This window comes from Pyrus communis, chromosome 13 (genome assembly GCF_041283825.1).
Source record: "Pyrus communis isolate YQ-2024b chromosome 13, ASM4128382v1, whole genome shotgun sequence".
NCBI classification, from domain to species: Eukaryota; Viridiplantae; Streptophyta; class Magnoliopsida; order Rosales; family Rosaceae; genus Pyrus; species Pyrus communis.
This window is the reverse complement of record NC_142577.1, coordinates 26,736,623-26,750,316: the sequence shown is the minus strand read 5'-3', so window position 1 is coordinate 26,750,316 and position 13,694 is coordinate 26,736,623. Positions and strand designations below refer to the sequence as shown.

Genomic DNA, 13,694 nt, shown 5'->3' with positions numbered 1-13,694 from the left:
CACATCATACGGTGGGGAAATTTTTCATACTATTGGTTGGAAATTTTGTTTTCAGATTCCAAATAATTGTACTATTACATGTGGTGTATCCGGCCGTGATCTAGAGAGACTGAAAAAGTTGAACAAAAATATTGAACAAAAAATAATGAGCCAATATTGCCACGTATAAAACTCAATGAAAAGCTCTATAATTTTTTCCTGTATAAAATGATTACATCTCTCACACAAGTAAGATTCGTCTACAGAGAATAGAGCCTCCCATCGAAGGGATATTTTGTAACAATCCCTACTCTCTCCCAAACCACCATTTACAACACACACACGGGGAAATTGTATTTATAGAACGATTGACATGAGAATCTCGACTGAACATAGCAAACGGAAACCCCGGTGCGGTACCTGTTGCCAAGAGCCTGATGCTGGATGACTACATGTGTGACGGTTCAAAATTCCTCCACGGCTCGGGTTAAAATGGGAGAACGAAATGCATGCTGCATTGTATATTTCCTAAAGAATCCCCGTGGAAATGCTGGAAGTCGCGTTAATCTTCAGTGAGTACTCGGGTATGTAGGTAACACCTGTCGTGCAAGAAAATGATACTCGATCAGAACAACGTATGCATCAGTTGGAGGTTCGCATTAAAGTAAGGATAACCCTCAGGTATGATGGAAGATTGTGTTGAGGGAGGAACCAGAGAGAAAGCAGAAAACCAGCCAAAGTGCCTTCTGGATACTGATTCGTTATTGATTAAATTAACTGCCCAATACTCGTGCCCAATTTTTTTCCCGATGCTCCATCGTTAAGCAATCAAACTAGCGGACCTAGAATCCATAAAGAATACACCTATACAAGTGCTATTTATCTTCTTTTCAGACCTATGAATAACAATGGTCTTTTAACACTCAAGGCAGGAAAAATTTGAACAGTAGGACTGTAGAACACTCCCCCTAAGCATCAACTAATCATCCGAGCGTAGCACTTAGCTTTGCTAGACATGAAAATGCATAAACCACTCATTCTTCCGACAGTGATGCATGGGAAACAAAAATGGCAGAAATAATGAGATGTTTACCTTTTTCCTTGACATCAATTTGCAGAGTGTCCAGTGTAATTATACCATCCGTCAATGGAAGTAGCTCAAGCTTGATGGTTGCCGTAGATTGAGATGGGACACACCTGATGTGACCATAGAAAATTATAATAACTGAAATATCAATGAATATGAAACGAAAAGAGATAAGAAAATGGAGCATTACCCTAGTGGAACTCTACTCTGAAGCCACAGATGTGTACAACACAAACCAGCGCTTGGAATGGCATCAGACAATGGAGAAGTCTGTTCGCTAAAAGAAGCTGGCCAAACTCCACCTTTAATATTTTGTTTCTGATTGTCCGAAGGGAGTGGTGAGCTTAGCCTCTGTATTGTAGGACTCTTTCCTGTATAGTCAGGAAAACTTAAAAATGGACTCATTGGTGAAGCAGGGGAAGAATTCAAGGAGACCACTGAAGGAGGGGAAGTGAATGAAGCTGGAGCAAGAACTGTTAGATTTAGATCTTCTGACATTAGATTTGAAACCTGGAGAGTCAAGACCTGCAAAATTGAAAAGTTGGATGAACCCAATACAACGTGAAAAAAGGAAATCCCCCAAAGACACATTTGAGCTACTAAGTATATGAAACCTGAACAGGAAGCTGAGAGACTCCTCCGTTGGGTGCACTAGATTGTTCAGACATTTCAGATGCAACAGAGATCATAAGATCCCTTGAAACACGCGGATGCCAACTTGTTGGCTGTTTGAAAAATAATCTTGACTCTGCAGATGTAACATAAAAGGAGAAGAATTAGAAATTAAAACTTAGGTCCTCCAAATATGGAACACTGAGAGATATATAATTACCAGTGTAGTTGCACCGACATGATACCATAATTGCGTACTGATCAGCAGTTGAAGCACCCTTCTTTCCTCCAACAGTCTTGGGCGGCGGACGCAAGCTTGGTGCTGCATTTCCAGCCTGTAGTTGTGATGAGTGATTTCTTCTATCACCACCAGCCTTGAAATTCTTCCACAAGGATGTTGCTGGTTTAAGAATAAAGGAATGCTCTTCACCTCTCCTGCCATGAGAAACTTTAATGAGAAGAGAACAAATAAACTTGGGATTCCAAAAGCTATACATCTTTCTTCAAAAAATGTGTGATGTAACATATGAGTTTCAAATTCTAAAGATATGAAGCTCCAACTTTATTCCAGAATGATGGTGCCCTTTTTCTATGTCACTAAGTTTGCATTTGCTGTATCAAACCTGGTATCAGAGTAGCCAGACGTTGTTTTATCAAACTAGATGCAAGTCTTTTTTTTTACCCTTTTTCTCAGGCATCTAAGATTCTAAGCTCTTTCTAAGTTCAAGAGAATTTGCCAACTGTTATACATGCAAAGGAATTTCTTCTATGTGAACACAGAGTACTAGGGATTTCGCCCGACCAATATAATTTTCTAATCCTAGACATTAATGTGATCAAGAAACGCACAATCACAATGAAAAAATGAAGTTTTTGTAACAAGGAAAACTACAGTGTGAAATGAAAACCAAATTGAGATACCAAAGACATAACAACAACCTGAGGGCTAGATTTGGCAAACTGTGATCATTTCCTGCTTCAATACATGCAATTGGTAATGATAAGGATTGTCCACCCTTTGAAGCCTCCTCAAAAACAATTGTTATAGCATCTATATACACCACAATGTTTGGTGCATGTGCTGGAGAAACATTCTGCACGACAAAAGGGTATCTTAATAGGAACGTGAGACGAAGCCTAGTAAACATGTCATTCCTAACAAAGTGTTAGACATGAAAAAAAAAAAAAAAGGGCAAAAACAAGTATTAACCCATGTTCTGGAGAAATATTCTGCAAAACAAAATGATAACTTAATAGGAATGTGAAACAAAGCATACAAACATGTCATTTCGAACAAGCGTGATTAGATATTATCAAAATCCAGGAGGAAAAAAAAGCATATTTAACAAACACCTCGATCTAGTCAATCATTGCTCACACCTTTATCTGGACACAAAGAAGGTCATCTGTATTGCAGTCAGCAGCAAAAGAATGGATTTCTACCGGTTGTATAATTTCAAGTTTTCTCCTCCATCTTCTTCCAGGTATATAGATTCCCTCCAATCCACAACAAACAGAAAACCTTTCTCGCTCCAATGACACGCCTCGAAAAGATAAAAGCCCCTCGCCACCAGTTTTTTGATTCTTCAAGAACTTCTGAGATGAATACTGATCCCAGTCTTCAAGATCAAAGCTTGGCTTAGAACTTGCAGCTTTAATAGGTCCCGGTGGTGGTGTAGTATTTTGTGGTAATGATGACATGGAGTAACTTCTAAAATGGGAAAGGAGTTGAGAACCAGATTTTTGAGATGTGCTACCGATTCCTGAATTGGAAGTTAAAGGAGGAGATAAAGGGCGAGCCGGAGGTGGAAGGGTGTTATCCAAAGGAAGCAACCATTTCAACAATTCTCCACATGGGTCCTGATTTGCATCAACTAAGCTGTCCTGAGTCTGAGCAAACAAACTTCTCTCACGATATTTCTCAAACTGAAGAATCTCAATAACAGGGTCCTTCAAAAAATCTACGCCAACATTCACTTGTAAAAGAACCTGCATCCTTCCAAACAAGAAAATGGAATGAGAATAAGTGATCTGAACAACTGCTTACACTAGCCATGAATGTGAGAGGAAAAAGAACATATAGAATATTTTAAAATGGAAGGGTCATGAATTTGTTATCAGAGTTATACAACTCTTACTTATTTTAGTACCAAAAAAGACCCACCAGGGCTTTTCTCCTGTGAAACCTTGCAGGAAGCTTAAAAACTAAAGCTGCATGAATATGATGGAAATTCTACTCTAAACTTTCAGCTAACAAATGAGGACCAACAAACCAGCAAAAAGCGTACATGGGTTCTTCCATGTATACCTAAAAACCTGCTAAACATACCTCTCTATTATTCTATTAACAATTTTTTTTTCCTACAGTAACCTGAAAACAAAATTATTGGAATACAAGCACAGAATAACATAAACCTTAAAAAATTCCGGTGGCAGAGTCATTGCCAGTGAGCCATGGTCAACGTAAGAAAAAGATAGATAAAATTATGAGAGGATTATAGGGGGTTAAGTGTGAAGACTAGCTGGATGGGTAAGCAAAACATTTGGTGCAGATAGAAGCTCACCACTTTTTCACCCTATAAACAATGTCCCAATATCTTTTAGATAGTTTGTTTCTCAAGCGGGTTGAAGTACGATATGAATATACATATGGTGGGTGTGTGTGTGTGTGTGTGCACGCGTGTATACAACACATATTATGTATGTATACAATGAATAACCTACAAGCTTCATTACACATACCACTATGTCACCATTAGAAAGAGAGCAACACTTGACATTATTTCTTGCTACGCCTCCAGATACATTGGGATCAAAATTCCCTTTATCAATAATGGCATTTACTGCAGTTTTCTGGGTTCCATTTTCTGTGTACTCTTGACCATCCACCTCAACAGATTCTGAAGACTTCTTAGAAATACTTTTTTTCGCCCAAAGTGCCTCACTTGACTCTGCAATCCTAACAAAAAAATGAGACCTCTCGAATCTTTGCAATAAAATTTCAGTCTGTCTTTTGTGATCTTCCATTCTAAGAAGAGATTCACTAGCAGAAACATCCTTTTGTGAATCAGTCCTCTCTTTTGAAAGGGTTTCACCATTTCGATCTGCACCTTGACTATCAGGACTCATATCTCCTTTTCCCAACAATGTGCCATTGCTATCTTCCAATTTTCGATTTTGTTTCTTTGGACTTAGTCTTATGCCATTTTTACTCATGGCTGCAGCCAATTTAAAGGGAGTAATAATTTCTGTGTCCTGCTTACATGCTGACAAGCATGCAAGGATGTGAACTTGTTCACCTGGATTAAAAAATAGATTTCAGGTCCTCATAAAGGATGTATCCTCCATGTGAAGAATAAAAAGCATGTCAAGACCAAAAGAGTCGGGAGATTGAAGAACTACCAGGGAAAACAAAGGAGCGGTCCAGAGGGCGTAATGACTGTATATCTGGTGCATCATTCCAATTATCAGGGAGTTCTTCTGCAAGAGCAAAACAATCTTTAGACATACTAGTTTATAATCACCATGATAGAATTGCGCATTTAATACATAATATAAGCACTCAGTCAACTATATATGTGTATATCATAACTCAGTTTATGTGCAAACCTATAAGAGCACATGCAGTCTGACACTATGCAAATTATCAAAACATGGTTGAGTCTAATGGAAAGCACTTACTGTATGGAATGGCAATCCATCCCTCCTCATCAGAGACATCATAATGCTTTGCTATGACAGAGGTTTCCTTCTTTGCACCAATTCCATTTTCACCACTAGATTCACTTTCTGCTGCATTATCTTCAGTTGTGGAATACTGTGGATACGAATCTTCAGCAATTAGACCCTCCAAGGTTGTTGCTGATTTTGGGGTAGTATACGTCTCTGCAGGTGGTTCATGGACAGGAGACACAGGCGGTACAGACGGAACAGATGGTACAGATGGCTGTTCTGCCGTCACACGCTGTACATGGTGAGTAGATCGCATAAGAAAATTCATTGTCCCACCACTGCAAAATCCATAAATGTTGTCAGTCAAACAAAACAGGGGTTACGTTAAACAAGCGAATGTGTATGTATGTATAGCTTGAACATGTGAACCCATGCCGATAAGACTGGTGAGAACTCTCATTGAAACGGCACTTAAAGTGCCTAGCAAGTGAAATTCACAACCGAAAATTCTCCATCACCTTCCTAAACATTTTTCCCATACACCCAAATTTTCGATACACGCAATCAAATGCCAATGGAAAAGCCATCCAAATCAGAGGCTTTTACCACACTACAACAATGGCCCTTGATCAAACAGTTCAAATACTCTAAATCTCAAATCACGATTCATGAATCATGGGATACGTATAACAAATAAGCAAACAAAAAAAAAAACTCTAAAATCTCCACAACCCATTACGAAATCTATACTGCTATTTCTGGTTCCCTGGATTCGGCATTGGAATTGAATTTCGAGATTGACCTTCCAATGCCGAATCCAGCAGCAAATGGCTGAGAATTTAAAATCTAAATTCCATTTAGCTGTTCATCAGAACCAAATATACTGACCTGAGATCGAGTCCTCCGTCGAACCTCGGCGGTGATTGCAATCCCGGAACGTTTCGAAGCTGAAAACCCTAATTGTTCGATTCCGGTGCTTCTCTACCTGCAAATTCCGAATCGTAAGCTCCGGAAGTTGAACGACGGTGATGCGACGGTGGAGTGCGATCAGAGTTCAGATGGGACAGTCTGCGAGCTGTGATGGTAGACTTCCGGGTTCCAATTCACCACTGCGGTGCCACCATAACCGTCACTGTAAAATGAAGAAAATAGTTTGTTGGTTTTTCGGTCGGAAACTTTCAAATTCATGAAGCCCAAAAGAGAAGGAAACAAGACTATGAAAATCGGCCCAAACGACTTGGGCCCAAATTGCAGATTTTCCTTTTTTTTTTTTTTTTGGTAAATAAATATTTAAAAATATTCTAATCTCTCTCTTTTTTTTTTTTTTTGAGTAAATTATAACTATGGTCCCTTAACTTTAACTCAATTGGAGCAATGGTCCATCAACTCATCAAAACGTGCAGTTATGGTCCCTCAACTAAAAATTCATTACCATTGGTCCCTCAACTTTAATTCAATTAGAGAAATGGTCCCTTAACTTTAACCCAATGGTAGCAATGGTCATTCCAACATAACTCGTTTTGACAAAATTTTTGATTTAGTTAACGAAAATGACCATAATTACACACTTTGATGAGTTGAGGGACCCTTATTATATAAATGGTTATCCCAACATAACTTATCTTGACAAAATTTTGACGAAATTGATGAAAAGGACTATAGCTACACATTTTGATAAGTTGAGGGAACAATGCTAATGAATTTTTAGTTAAGGAACCATTACTCCAATTTGATTAAAGTTGAGGGACCATTACTGCCATTTACTCTTCTTTTTTTTATTTTTTTGGTAAATCAATGAAGCCACTTTTCTTTTGTTCTTTGTCATTTTATTCTATAAGAAAAACTTATGAAAATGACTTGAAAACTTTGAGTTTTAACGATAAGGACAAAATAAAGGGTAAAATGAATAGTACCAGGATTGACTTTTTAGTGTAAAAATGTGATTTTTCGTTAAAGTGAACACCACTGGGAGCTTTTCATTAAAGGTCTCTATTCTATAACCCGTTAAGAGCTAGTTTGAGATTGTTATGCTGTGAAAAAAAAAAAAAAAAGTTGTTTTCAGAAGTAGGAGTACAGTTGCTTTTGTTTTCTGATATTTTGGATCCATAATTTTGAGAAAAAAAAAACATTTTTTTTATTTACTAAACACAATTTTTACCTCAAATTTTTTAAAAAGCTGTTTAAAAATAAAAATAAAAAATAAAAAAAGAACAGTACTAAACTAGTCTCAAACAAAAGAATGACACATAATGACGGGAATTGAATAAGTATGATTAGAGTCGATCACTGTATTTTCGAACTCAAACCCAATTTTGTTTTGTTAACCCAACTTGGTTTGACAATGACTACCATAAACCAACAGAATTAAACCCACAGAAATTAGTTAAACAAGTCTGATTAAGATGGGATTAGGAGGTCAAATCAAAGATGTGTAATAATAAATGGTTTGGATCAAATAATTGGAGTGAAGTCGAAGCTGGACGCTGGGGTGGTCCACATGTGCAAATATGAGTGGTCCCATTGTAACCCAAACCAAAGGCGGGTTAGTTGAAACTTGAAACCGATGGTGGCGTGCGTCGGCCTGTGGGATGAGGATAACCGACGTCCCACCACAACGCCCCACAACAATGACAAAGGAAAGTTCCTTCTGGTCATTTTTCCCACAATTACCATGCATTTCTCTTCTTTTTTTTTGAAGTACAAGCAAGTTGCTTTCTCGATTGCTTTAGGAAAAAACTGTCACTCTAATGGAACATGCAAACAAAGTAACAAAATTTATTTTATTATTTACTTATTATCCTTTGACAAAAAATGTTGGAATTTAAGGGTCTTTGACATTGGTATGCTATTAAAACTCAAGGAAAAATTAATAGGATTGCAATAAGGGCAACAATGCTTTTTGGCACGAAATGTTGGGCGATCAAGTATCAACACGTGCATAAACTAAGTGAATGAAAGATGAGAATGCTTCGTTGAATATGTGGGCGTACGAGAAATGATAAGATTAAGAAACAATGATATCTTAGGTAAAGTAAGAGTTGTTCCAATTGAAGATAAGATGAAGGAAAGTTGATTAAGATGGTTTGAACATATGAACAAAATACCTACAACTGCTCCGGTTAGAACTGTAGTTACGAGATAGAAGTTCTAAGTTAAAATCGAGTTAAATTAATACAATGAGAAGCAGAGTTTTTTTTTTTCGTACAAGGGATAATTATCTATATTAAGGGATGAGAGTTGGTTAAACTTCACAATGAACTATAAATAATGTGGTTCAAATTCACCAAAGACAAATCGAACTTAAAACTTATTATTTATAATTGAAGAAAAATATCAATAGACTGTAATTCTAAATAAGGTTAAAAAACAAATTATTTGAAATGAAACAGAAGACTACACCACAAGTACATTGTAAAGTTACTGAAATCCACATACGCACACAATCCCAGGTTGGTGTCATCTGAAATCCCAATGCAAGTGGTTGTCGTAACTCTTGTCCTTTTCATGTTAAAACCATAAAGTGACAATAACTTAATTCAACTCCACCCCAAAGTGAATAAAATAACCAGAGCAAAATTAATCAACTGATATTAAAATTAATTATTAATTCATAAAATAAATTAAAGTATTTTAATTTGTGACTCTGCACAGCTGCTACAACCTTTCTGTCCCGTGGGGTTCGTGCGTTTCTACACACTACTGTGTCAAATATTGCATCAGAAAAAAAAAAAAAAGAATTCAGATTTATATATTTTTCCCACTAATTAAACAGCAAACGATTGATGGGTATTTATCAGCGATTATTGTTCATTCGAAATCACAACAACCTGCACTAGATATTTTCTGAATTTGAAGATCCTGATGGCTACCCCTTCGCTATAAGCTCACTCTCACAAGAAATGTTCATCAAAGCTGCAATCTTTACATTTCATTGGTCACCAAACTCCCCTAGTAATCAATGGGCGACGCCAATTGATCAAATTCTTTGGATTTCTGCGTTCGCTGCTCGTTTTCTCAACTGGGGTTTCTCCAATTTTTGAACTTTACGGGTGCCCACATGGGATTGGGACTCGATCGAACACAGAGCGACGAAGGTTTTGTGGAAGTGATTGAGGAACAGGGACGATGGAATCGGAGCTGGGTTTAATCGAGCAGTCGTTGATCAGCAGCTACTCTGTCTGGGTGCACGAAGCTCTGAGCGGATTGCCCGACAGCTTCACAATCACTGACCCTTCGATTTCCGGGCATCCAATCGTGTTTGCGAGTAAAGGGTTCCTGAAAATGTCGGGATATTCGAAGAACGAGGTGGTCGGGAGGAACGGCAGAGTGTTTCAGGGTCCGGGGACTTGCAGGCGGTCGGTCATGGAGGTCCGGGAGGCCATCAGGGAGGAGAGAGCTGTTCAAGTTAGTTTGCTGAATTATCGGAAAGATGGGACGCCGTTTTGGATGCTGTTTCATATGTGTCCTGTTTTTGGGAAGGAGGACGGGAGGGTGATTCATTTCGTCGGAGTTCAGGTTCCGATTTCGAGGAGGCCGAGGCGGTCTGGTGGGAGAAATGGTGTTGGTTTGTGTGAGGAGGGGTCTAGGATGAGTGAGATTGTTTACGGGTCGTGTCGAAAAGAAGTGTGCTTCGATTCGTTGGTTGATTTGGGTCGTGTTTTGTCGTTGGAATCTGCATTGGATGATGCTGATAGTAGAGGTTCGTGTAATGCAATTTCTTAATTTTTTTGTTCCAAGTAATGTTGTAATATGTTTGTTTTTCAATTGTTGTTTCCTGTTATCTATATGATTGTTGGTGATGTTAATGTTAAAGTTACATTCCTTCCGGTGTTCGAGCTATGTTGATTGAGGTTTCTGGTTTTGGATGGTGACCAAATTTTTGTTGTGGTTGAGTCTTCGTTTACTGTGCAACACCCAGGATTTGACATCGAAGAATCGTGCGAGGCAAGTGATGTAGAGAAGATGAAAGCTGCAACTGCAATTAATAACATCTTGTCCGTGCTAACGCACTATAGCGAGTCAACGGGCAGATTAGTTTGTGGGAAGAGATGCAGCTTATCAGGGGTGGGCCTTCTCAGTTCAGCCTTAAATATATCTCTTGGTAGAATCAAACAAAGTTTTGTATTGTGAGTTGTTGCGAATTCTCATTTTCTTACTTTGCAGAAGGTTTCAAACTTTCTGAAGATTGCTGATGATTGTACATTTTGTTTGCTTTGAAATGATCGTGTTGCCTTGCAGAACTGATCCGAACTTACCAGACATGCCTATAGTTTATGCAAGTGATGCCTTCTTCAAACTGACAGGTAACATGTATTATTTACCAGGGTCTCTCTAAACCATTCTAAACTCCATGTTGTTTGCAAATCTATAGAATAATTGGGCATATGCAGTTACTGAACTCAGTGTTTTCCATGTATAGGCTATGCCAGACATGAAGTTTTGGGGCGCAATTGTAGGTTTTTAAGTGGGGCGGACACAAATTCCTCAATGATATATCGGGTATTTTTCCTTTTCCGTCGTGATCATGTCATCACCATATACTTTGTTGGTTTGGTGGAATAGATAGATGTTAGTGCATCATCCCATTTTTGCTTGTTTTCCCCCAGATAAAGCAAAGCGTTCAAAACGAAACAGCATGCACAGTACGTATCTTGAATTACAGGTTGCTACTTAACGATTTGTTCTATACGTTCCAAATGCACTACATATTACTCATCGGATTTGACTTTGTTGCTGTTTCATTCTCAGGAAGGATAAAAGTTCATTTTGGAATCTCCTTCACATATCACCCATTCGTAATGCTTCTGGAAAGGTATTTTATGGCTAAAGCTTTCACGACTCAATTTTTTATATTGTTAATGGCTTTTTTCAATGAGACGTAGTGTGTCGACTTGGTGTGCCTTGGCTTAGAGAAAAGTAGGGCAGAAAAATCCTTTTCAATTGATCAACCTTTTCTGGCATACAAATACGAAGTTTTGCTTTCCGGCGACTTAAGTTTTCTTCATTTCTTCTCTTGTATTGGGATTGCTTCACACTGTCAATTTCCATGTTTGTGTGCAACTATATGAACAAATGAGAAATTATGTTAGCTTAGACATAATTACCTTGGAGAGATGTGTTGGCAGAGCTGTAACTATGCGTTTTGTGTTGCACAAGTATTACTGTTCTCAATAGCGATTCAGTTTACTGCTGCAAACATATATGTGACGCATTTGTTTGATTGCGTAACCACTTTGCACCGTCATGTTCAGCTCAGAATATGTTTTGGGGTAAATTCAGAATAAGCTATTGGCCATCCGTATGCGTATTACACAACTAAAGTACATTGATGGATAATATCTCGGAGGTGTTACAGTTTACCAATTTCTGATCTTTCTCCATTCTATGAAAGAATTGAACCTCTTGATATTTTGGCCTGTTGAATGTGGTTGTTTATTTTCTTCATAAATCCCATTTACGAGTCTTAGACACAGCATCCTTGGATCCAAAGGATCCAGATTAATGCTCAACTGGCAGTGCTAATTGACAAAATCACTTTATACTCGATCTATTGATATGGACTGAGTTGCCCATCTCATGTCTCTCCGTTTCTCTTACTATGTTTATGGTTGTTCAGATTGCATACTTTGTGGGTGTTCAGATGGAGGAAGGGTGTAAGAACCAGGTCGGACATGGGCTAAGCCCTGAGATGAGGCAGCTTAGCGCTGTTGGTGCAGTCAGAATTGCAGTGAGGAGCTTATCAATGGGTGCTGGCCCTTCCAAATCTTGAGAGAGTAACAACCTCCGTACCTTGCTTGCTGCTAGTACCGCCTTATATCTCACCGGTGTCTCCCACGGTCCCATGCTAGAAATATATTCCATTGGGTTGCGTTTATAATCTTATCTGACAGTAGATGGAAATGCAGAAATCGGAAAAAAAGTTGGGTTTGTTGCCGCATCTGATCCTTGTTACACTTAATTGTGTATATATGAAAGGTTTGTCAGTGAAAATTTATCGACTTTCTGCTCGAAAGTCTCCCTCCAGCTTCAAGCAGCTGATGGTGATTGGTCTTCTTCTCCATGGTCGTTTATCTTCTGTGGCGCTTTATTTATTTATTTGTTTAAATTTTTTTTCTTCTGGTGTTTGTCCTCCCTCTTTGATGTCTTCCTTCCTTGTTTGGTGTATTGCACCTTTCTTGGCAAGAAAAGAGATGTGGAGAAAGCAATTTGGCGTTGCAATCGTCTATTAAATTAAACACCAAAGTTTGTGTTGTGTTTTGTTTTTATCAAACGTCTGTGTTGTGGCAAAATATATAGTTAATAAATAATTTGGGAAAATAAAATGGCTTGAAAGTTCTAGGTTTGAGCATCTAGCATGAGTTTGGATAACGATTAGGCGGTTTTTTCTCTAAAATGATCTGAAATTAGCATAATTCTTTATTTTAGTCTTAGAGATTTGAAATCGATAGAACTAGTTTTGAGTCTATTCACGATTTATTATTTTGGTCATTCTGTGAAAAATCTCTGTTAAATAAGATAAAATAACAAAAATAGCCTTACTTTTTATCAAATCATTTTGGCCTATTGTTTATTAAAGTAAGGGTATTTTGTCACTTTGGTCCTTATTTAACATAAGTTTTTCAAGGAATGACCAAAATGATTGATAATGGACAAACTTAGGAACCACTTCTCTCGATTTCAAATCTCAGGGACCAAAGTGAAGAGTTATGTCAATATCATAAACCATTTTGGCTAAAAACCTGACAAGGCTAGCTTGTATTAGGCAATTTTCTATAATACTCCTGTTTCTATGATCTGAATGCACTGGTGTTTGAACGGTCAAATTGAGATTACGTGAACCTAACCGTTTAGTGAACCTGTGTATGCGGTGAGCAGGTATTTAAATGGCTATATTGACACTTTGCAAATTGAACTGTTCAGTGGACCGGTGCATCCCATAAGAGGTGCATTGTAGAATTTTTACCGTGTTATTATATACTTTGGAAATAAAACTGCTCCATCTCATGTTGCAAGTTGCAACTGGTATTTGGTTACAAATGATTGTGCTGTCAGTTCACAGCCAATTTAGGACTCAACAACAATTTGTAAATGTGGATGAAATAATTAGACGAAGGTCGATTTACTAAATTATCAAATAATTTGTTTCCATTTTCTTATGGGTATATCGGCAACTCAAATTTAGAAAAAATTACTCTTTAATAAAAATTTGCATGTGAGGTGGAAAGCACAGCACCTCACTAATAAGACGTTAATTCTTAAATACAATGTTTAAAAGACATTCTTTCTTGTCCTCCAAAATGGTAAATACCGTGACGAAATCACGAACTAGTCCTTATAAAAATAA

The 13,694-nt window shown here is 37.9% G+C and overlaps 2 protein-coding genes across 3 annotated transcripts; one reads left to right on the top strand and one right to left on the bottom strand.

The window, feature by feature from the left end:
- Window positions 1–156: 156 nt before the first annotated feature.
- Window positions 157–6,545, bottom strand: LOC137737133 (uncharacterized). Its single transcript, XM_068476520.2, has 11 exons — window positions 6,239–6,545; window positions 5,360–5,688; window positions 5,081–5,158; window positions 4,421–4,977; window positions 3,059–3,667; window positions 2,618–2,772; window positions 1,899–2,113; window positions 1,681–1,814; window positions 1,257–1,591; window positions 1,073–1,176; window positions 157–578 (listed from the first exon to the last, which is right to left on the bottom strand). The coding sequence occupies exons 2-11, from the start codon at window positions 5,676–5,678 to the stop codon at window positions 508–510; spliced, it is 2,577 nt and encodes an 858-aa protein (XP_068332621.2). The 5' UTR covers window positions 5,679–5,688; window positions 6,239–6,545; the 3' UTR covers window positions 157–507.
- Window positions 6,546–9,017: 2,472 nt separating this feature from the next.
- Window positions 9,018–12,639, top strand: LOC137737981 (protein TWIN LOV 1). Of its 2 annotated transcripts, none has more exons than XR_011068853.2 (7): window positions 9,018–10,049; window positions 10,269–10,476; window positions 10,589–10,653; window positions 10,770–10,849; window positions 10,957–10,992; window positions 11,099–11,162; window positions 11,967–12,639. XR_011068853.2 is itself a non-coding variant. In XM_068477575.2 (7 exons), the coding sequence occupies exons 1-7, from the start codon at window positions 9,476–9,478 to the stop codon at window positions 12,117–12,119; spliced, it is 1,200 nt and encodes a 399-aa protein (XP_068333676.2). In that variant the 5' UTR covers window positions 9,042–9,475; the 3' UTR covers window positions 12,120–12,639. The 2 variants fall into 2 exon arrangements, 1 of the variants encoding a protein (XP_068333676.2); XM_068477575.2 differs by having other exon boundaries at window positions 9,042–10,049; window positions 10,957–11,012.
- The last annotated feature ends 1,055 nt before the right edge of the window (window positions 12,640–13,694 follow it).

Bases quoted from the DNA above. Each gene is read 5' to 3' on its own strand.
- LOC137737133 (XM_068476520.2), bottom strand. From the start codon at position 5,678: ATGAATTTTCTTATGCGATCTACTCACCATGTACAGCGTGTGACGGCA. The intron at 2,773-3,058 runs GTGTGAGCAATG...TTTGTCGTGCAG, and splicing joins TTCTTTGTGTCCAGATAAAG to AATGTTTCTCCAGCACATGC. The intron at 2,114-2,617 runs GTTGTTGTTATG...TTCTCATGGCAG, and splicing joins TTGCCAAATCTAGCCCTCAG to GAGAGGTGAAGAGCATTCCT.
- LOC137737981 (XM_068477575.2), top strand. From the start codon at position 9,476: ATGGAATCGGAGCTGGGTTTAATCGAGCAGTCGTTGATCAGCAGCTAC. The intron at 10,477-10,588 runs GTGAGTTGTTGC...GTTGCCTTGCAG, and splicing joins ATCAAACAAAGTTTTGTATT to AACTGATCCGAACTTACCAG. The intron at 10,654-10,769 runs GTAACATGTATT...TTCCATGTATAG, and splicing joins TGCCTTCTTCAAACTGACAG to GCTATGCCAGACATGAAGTT.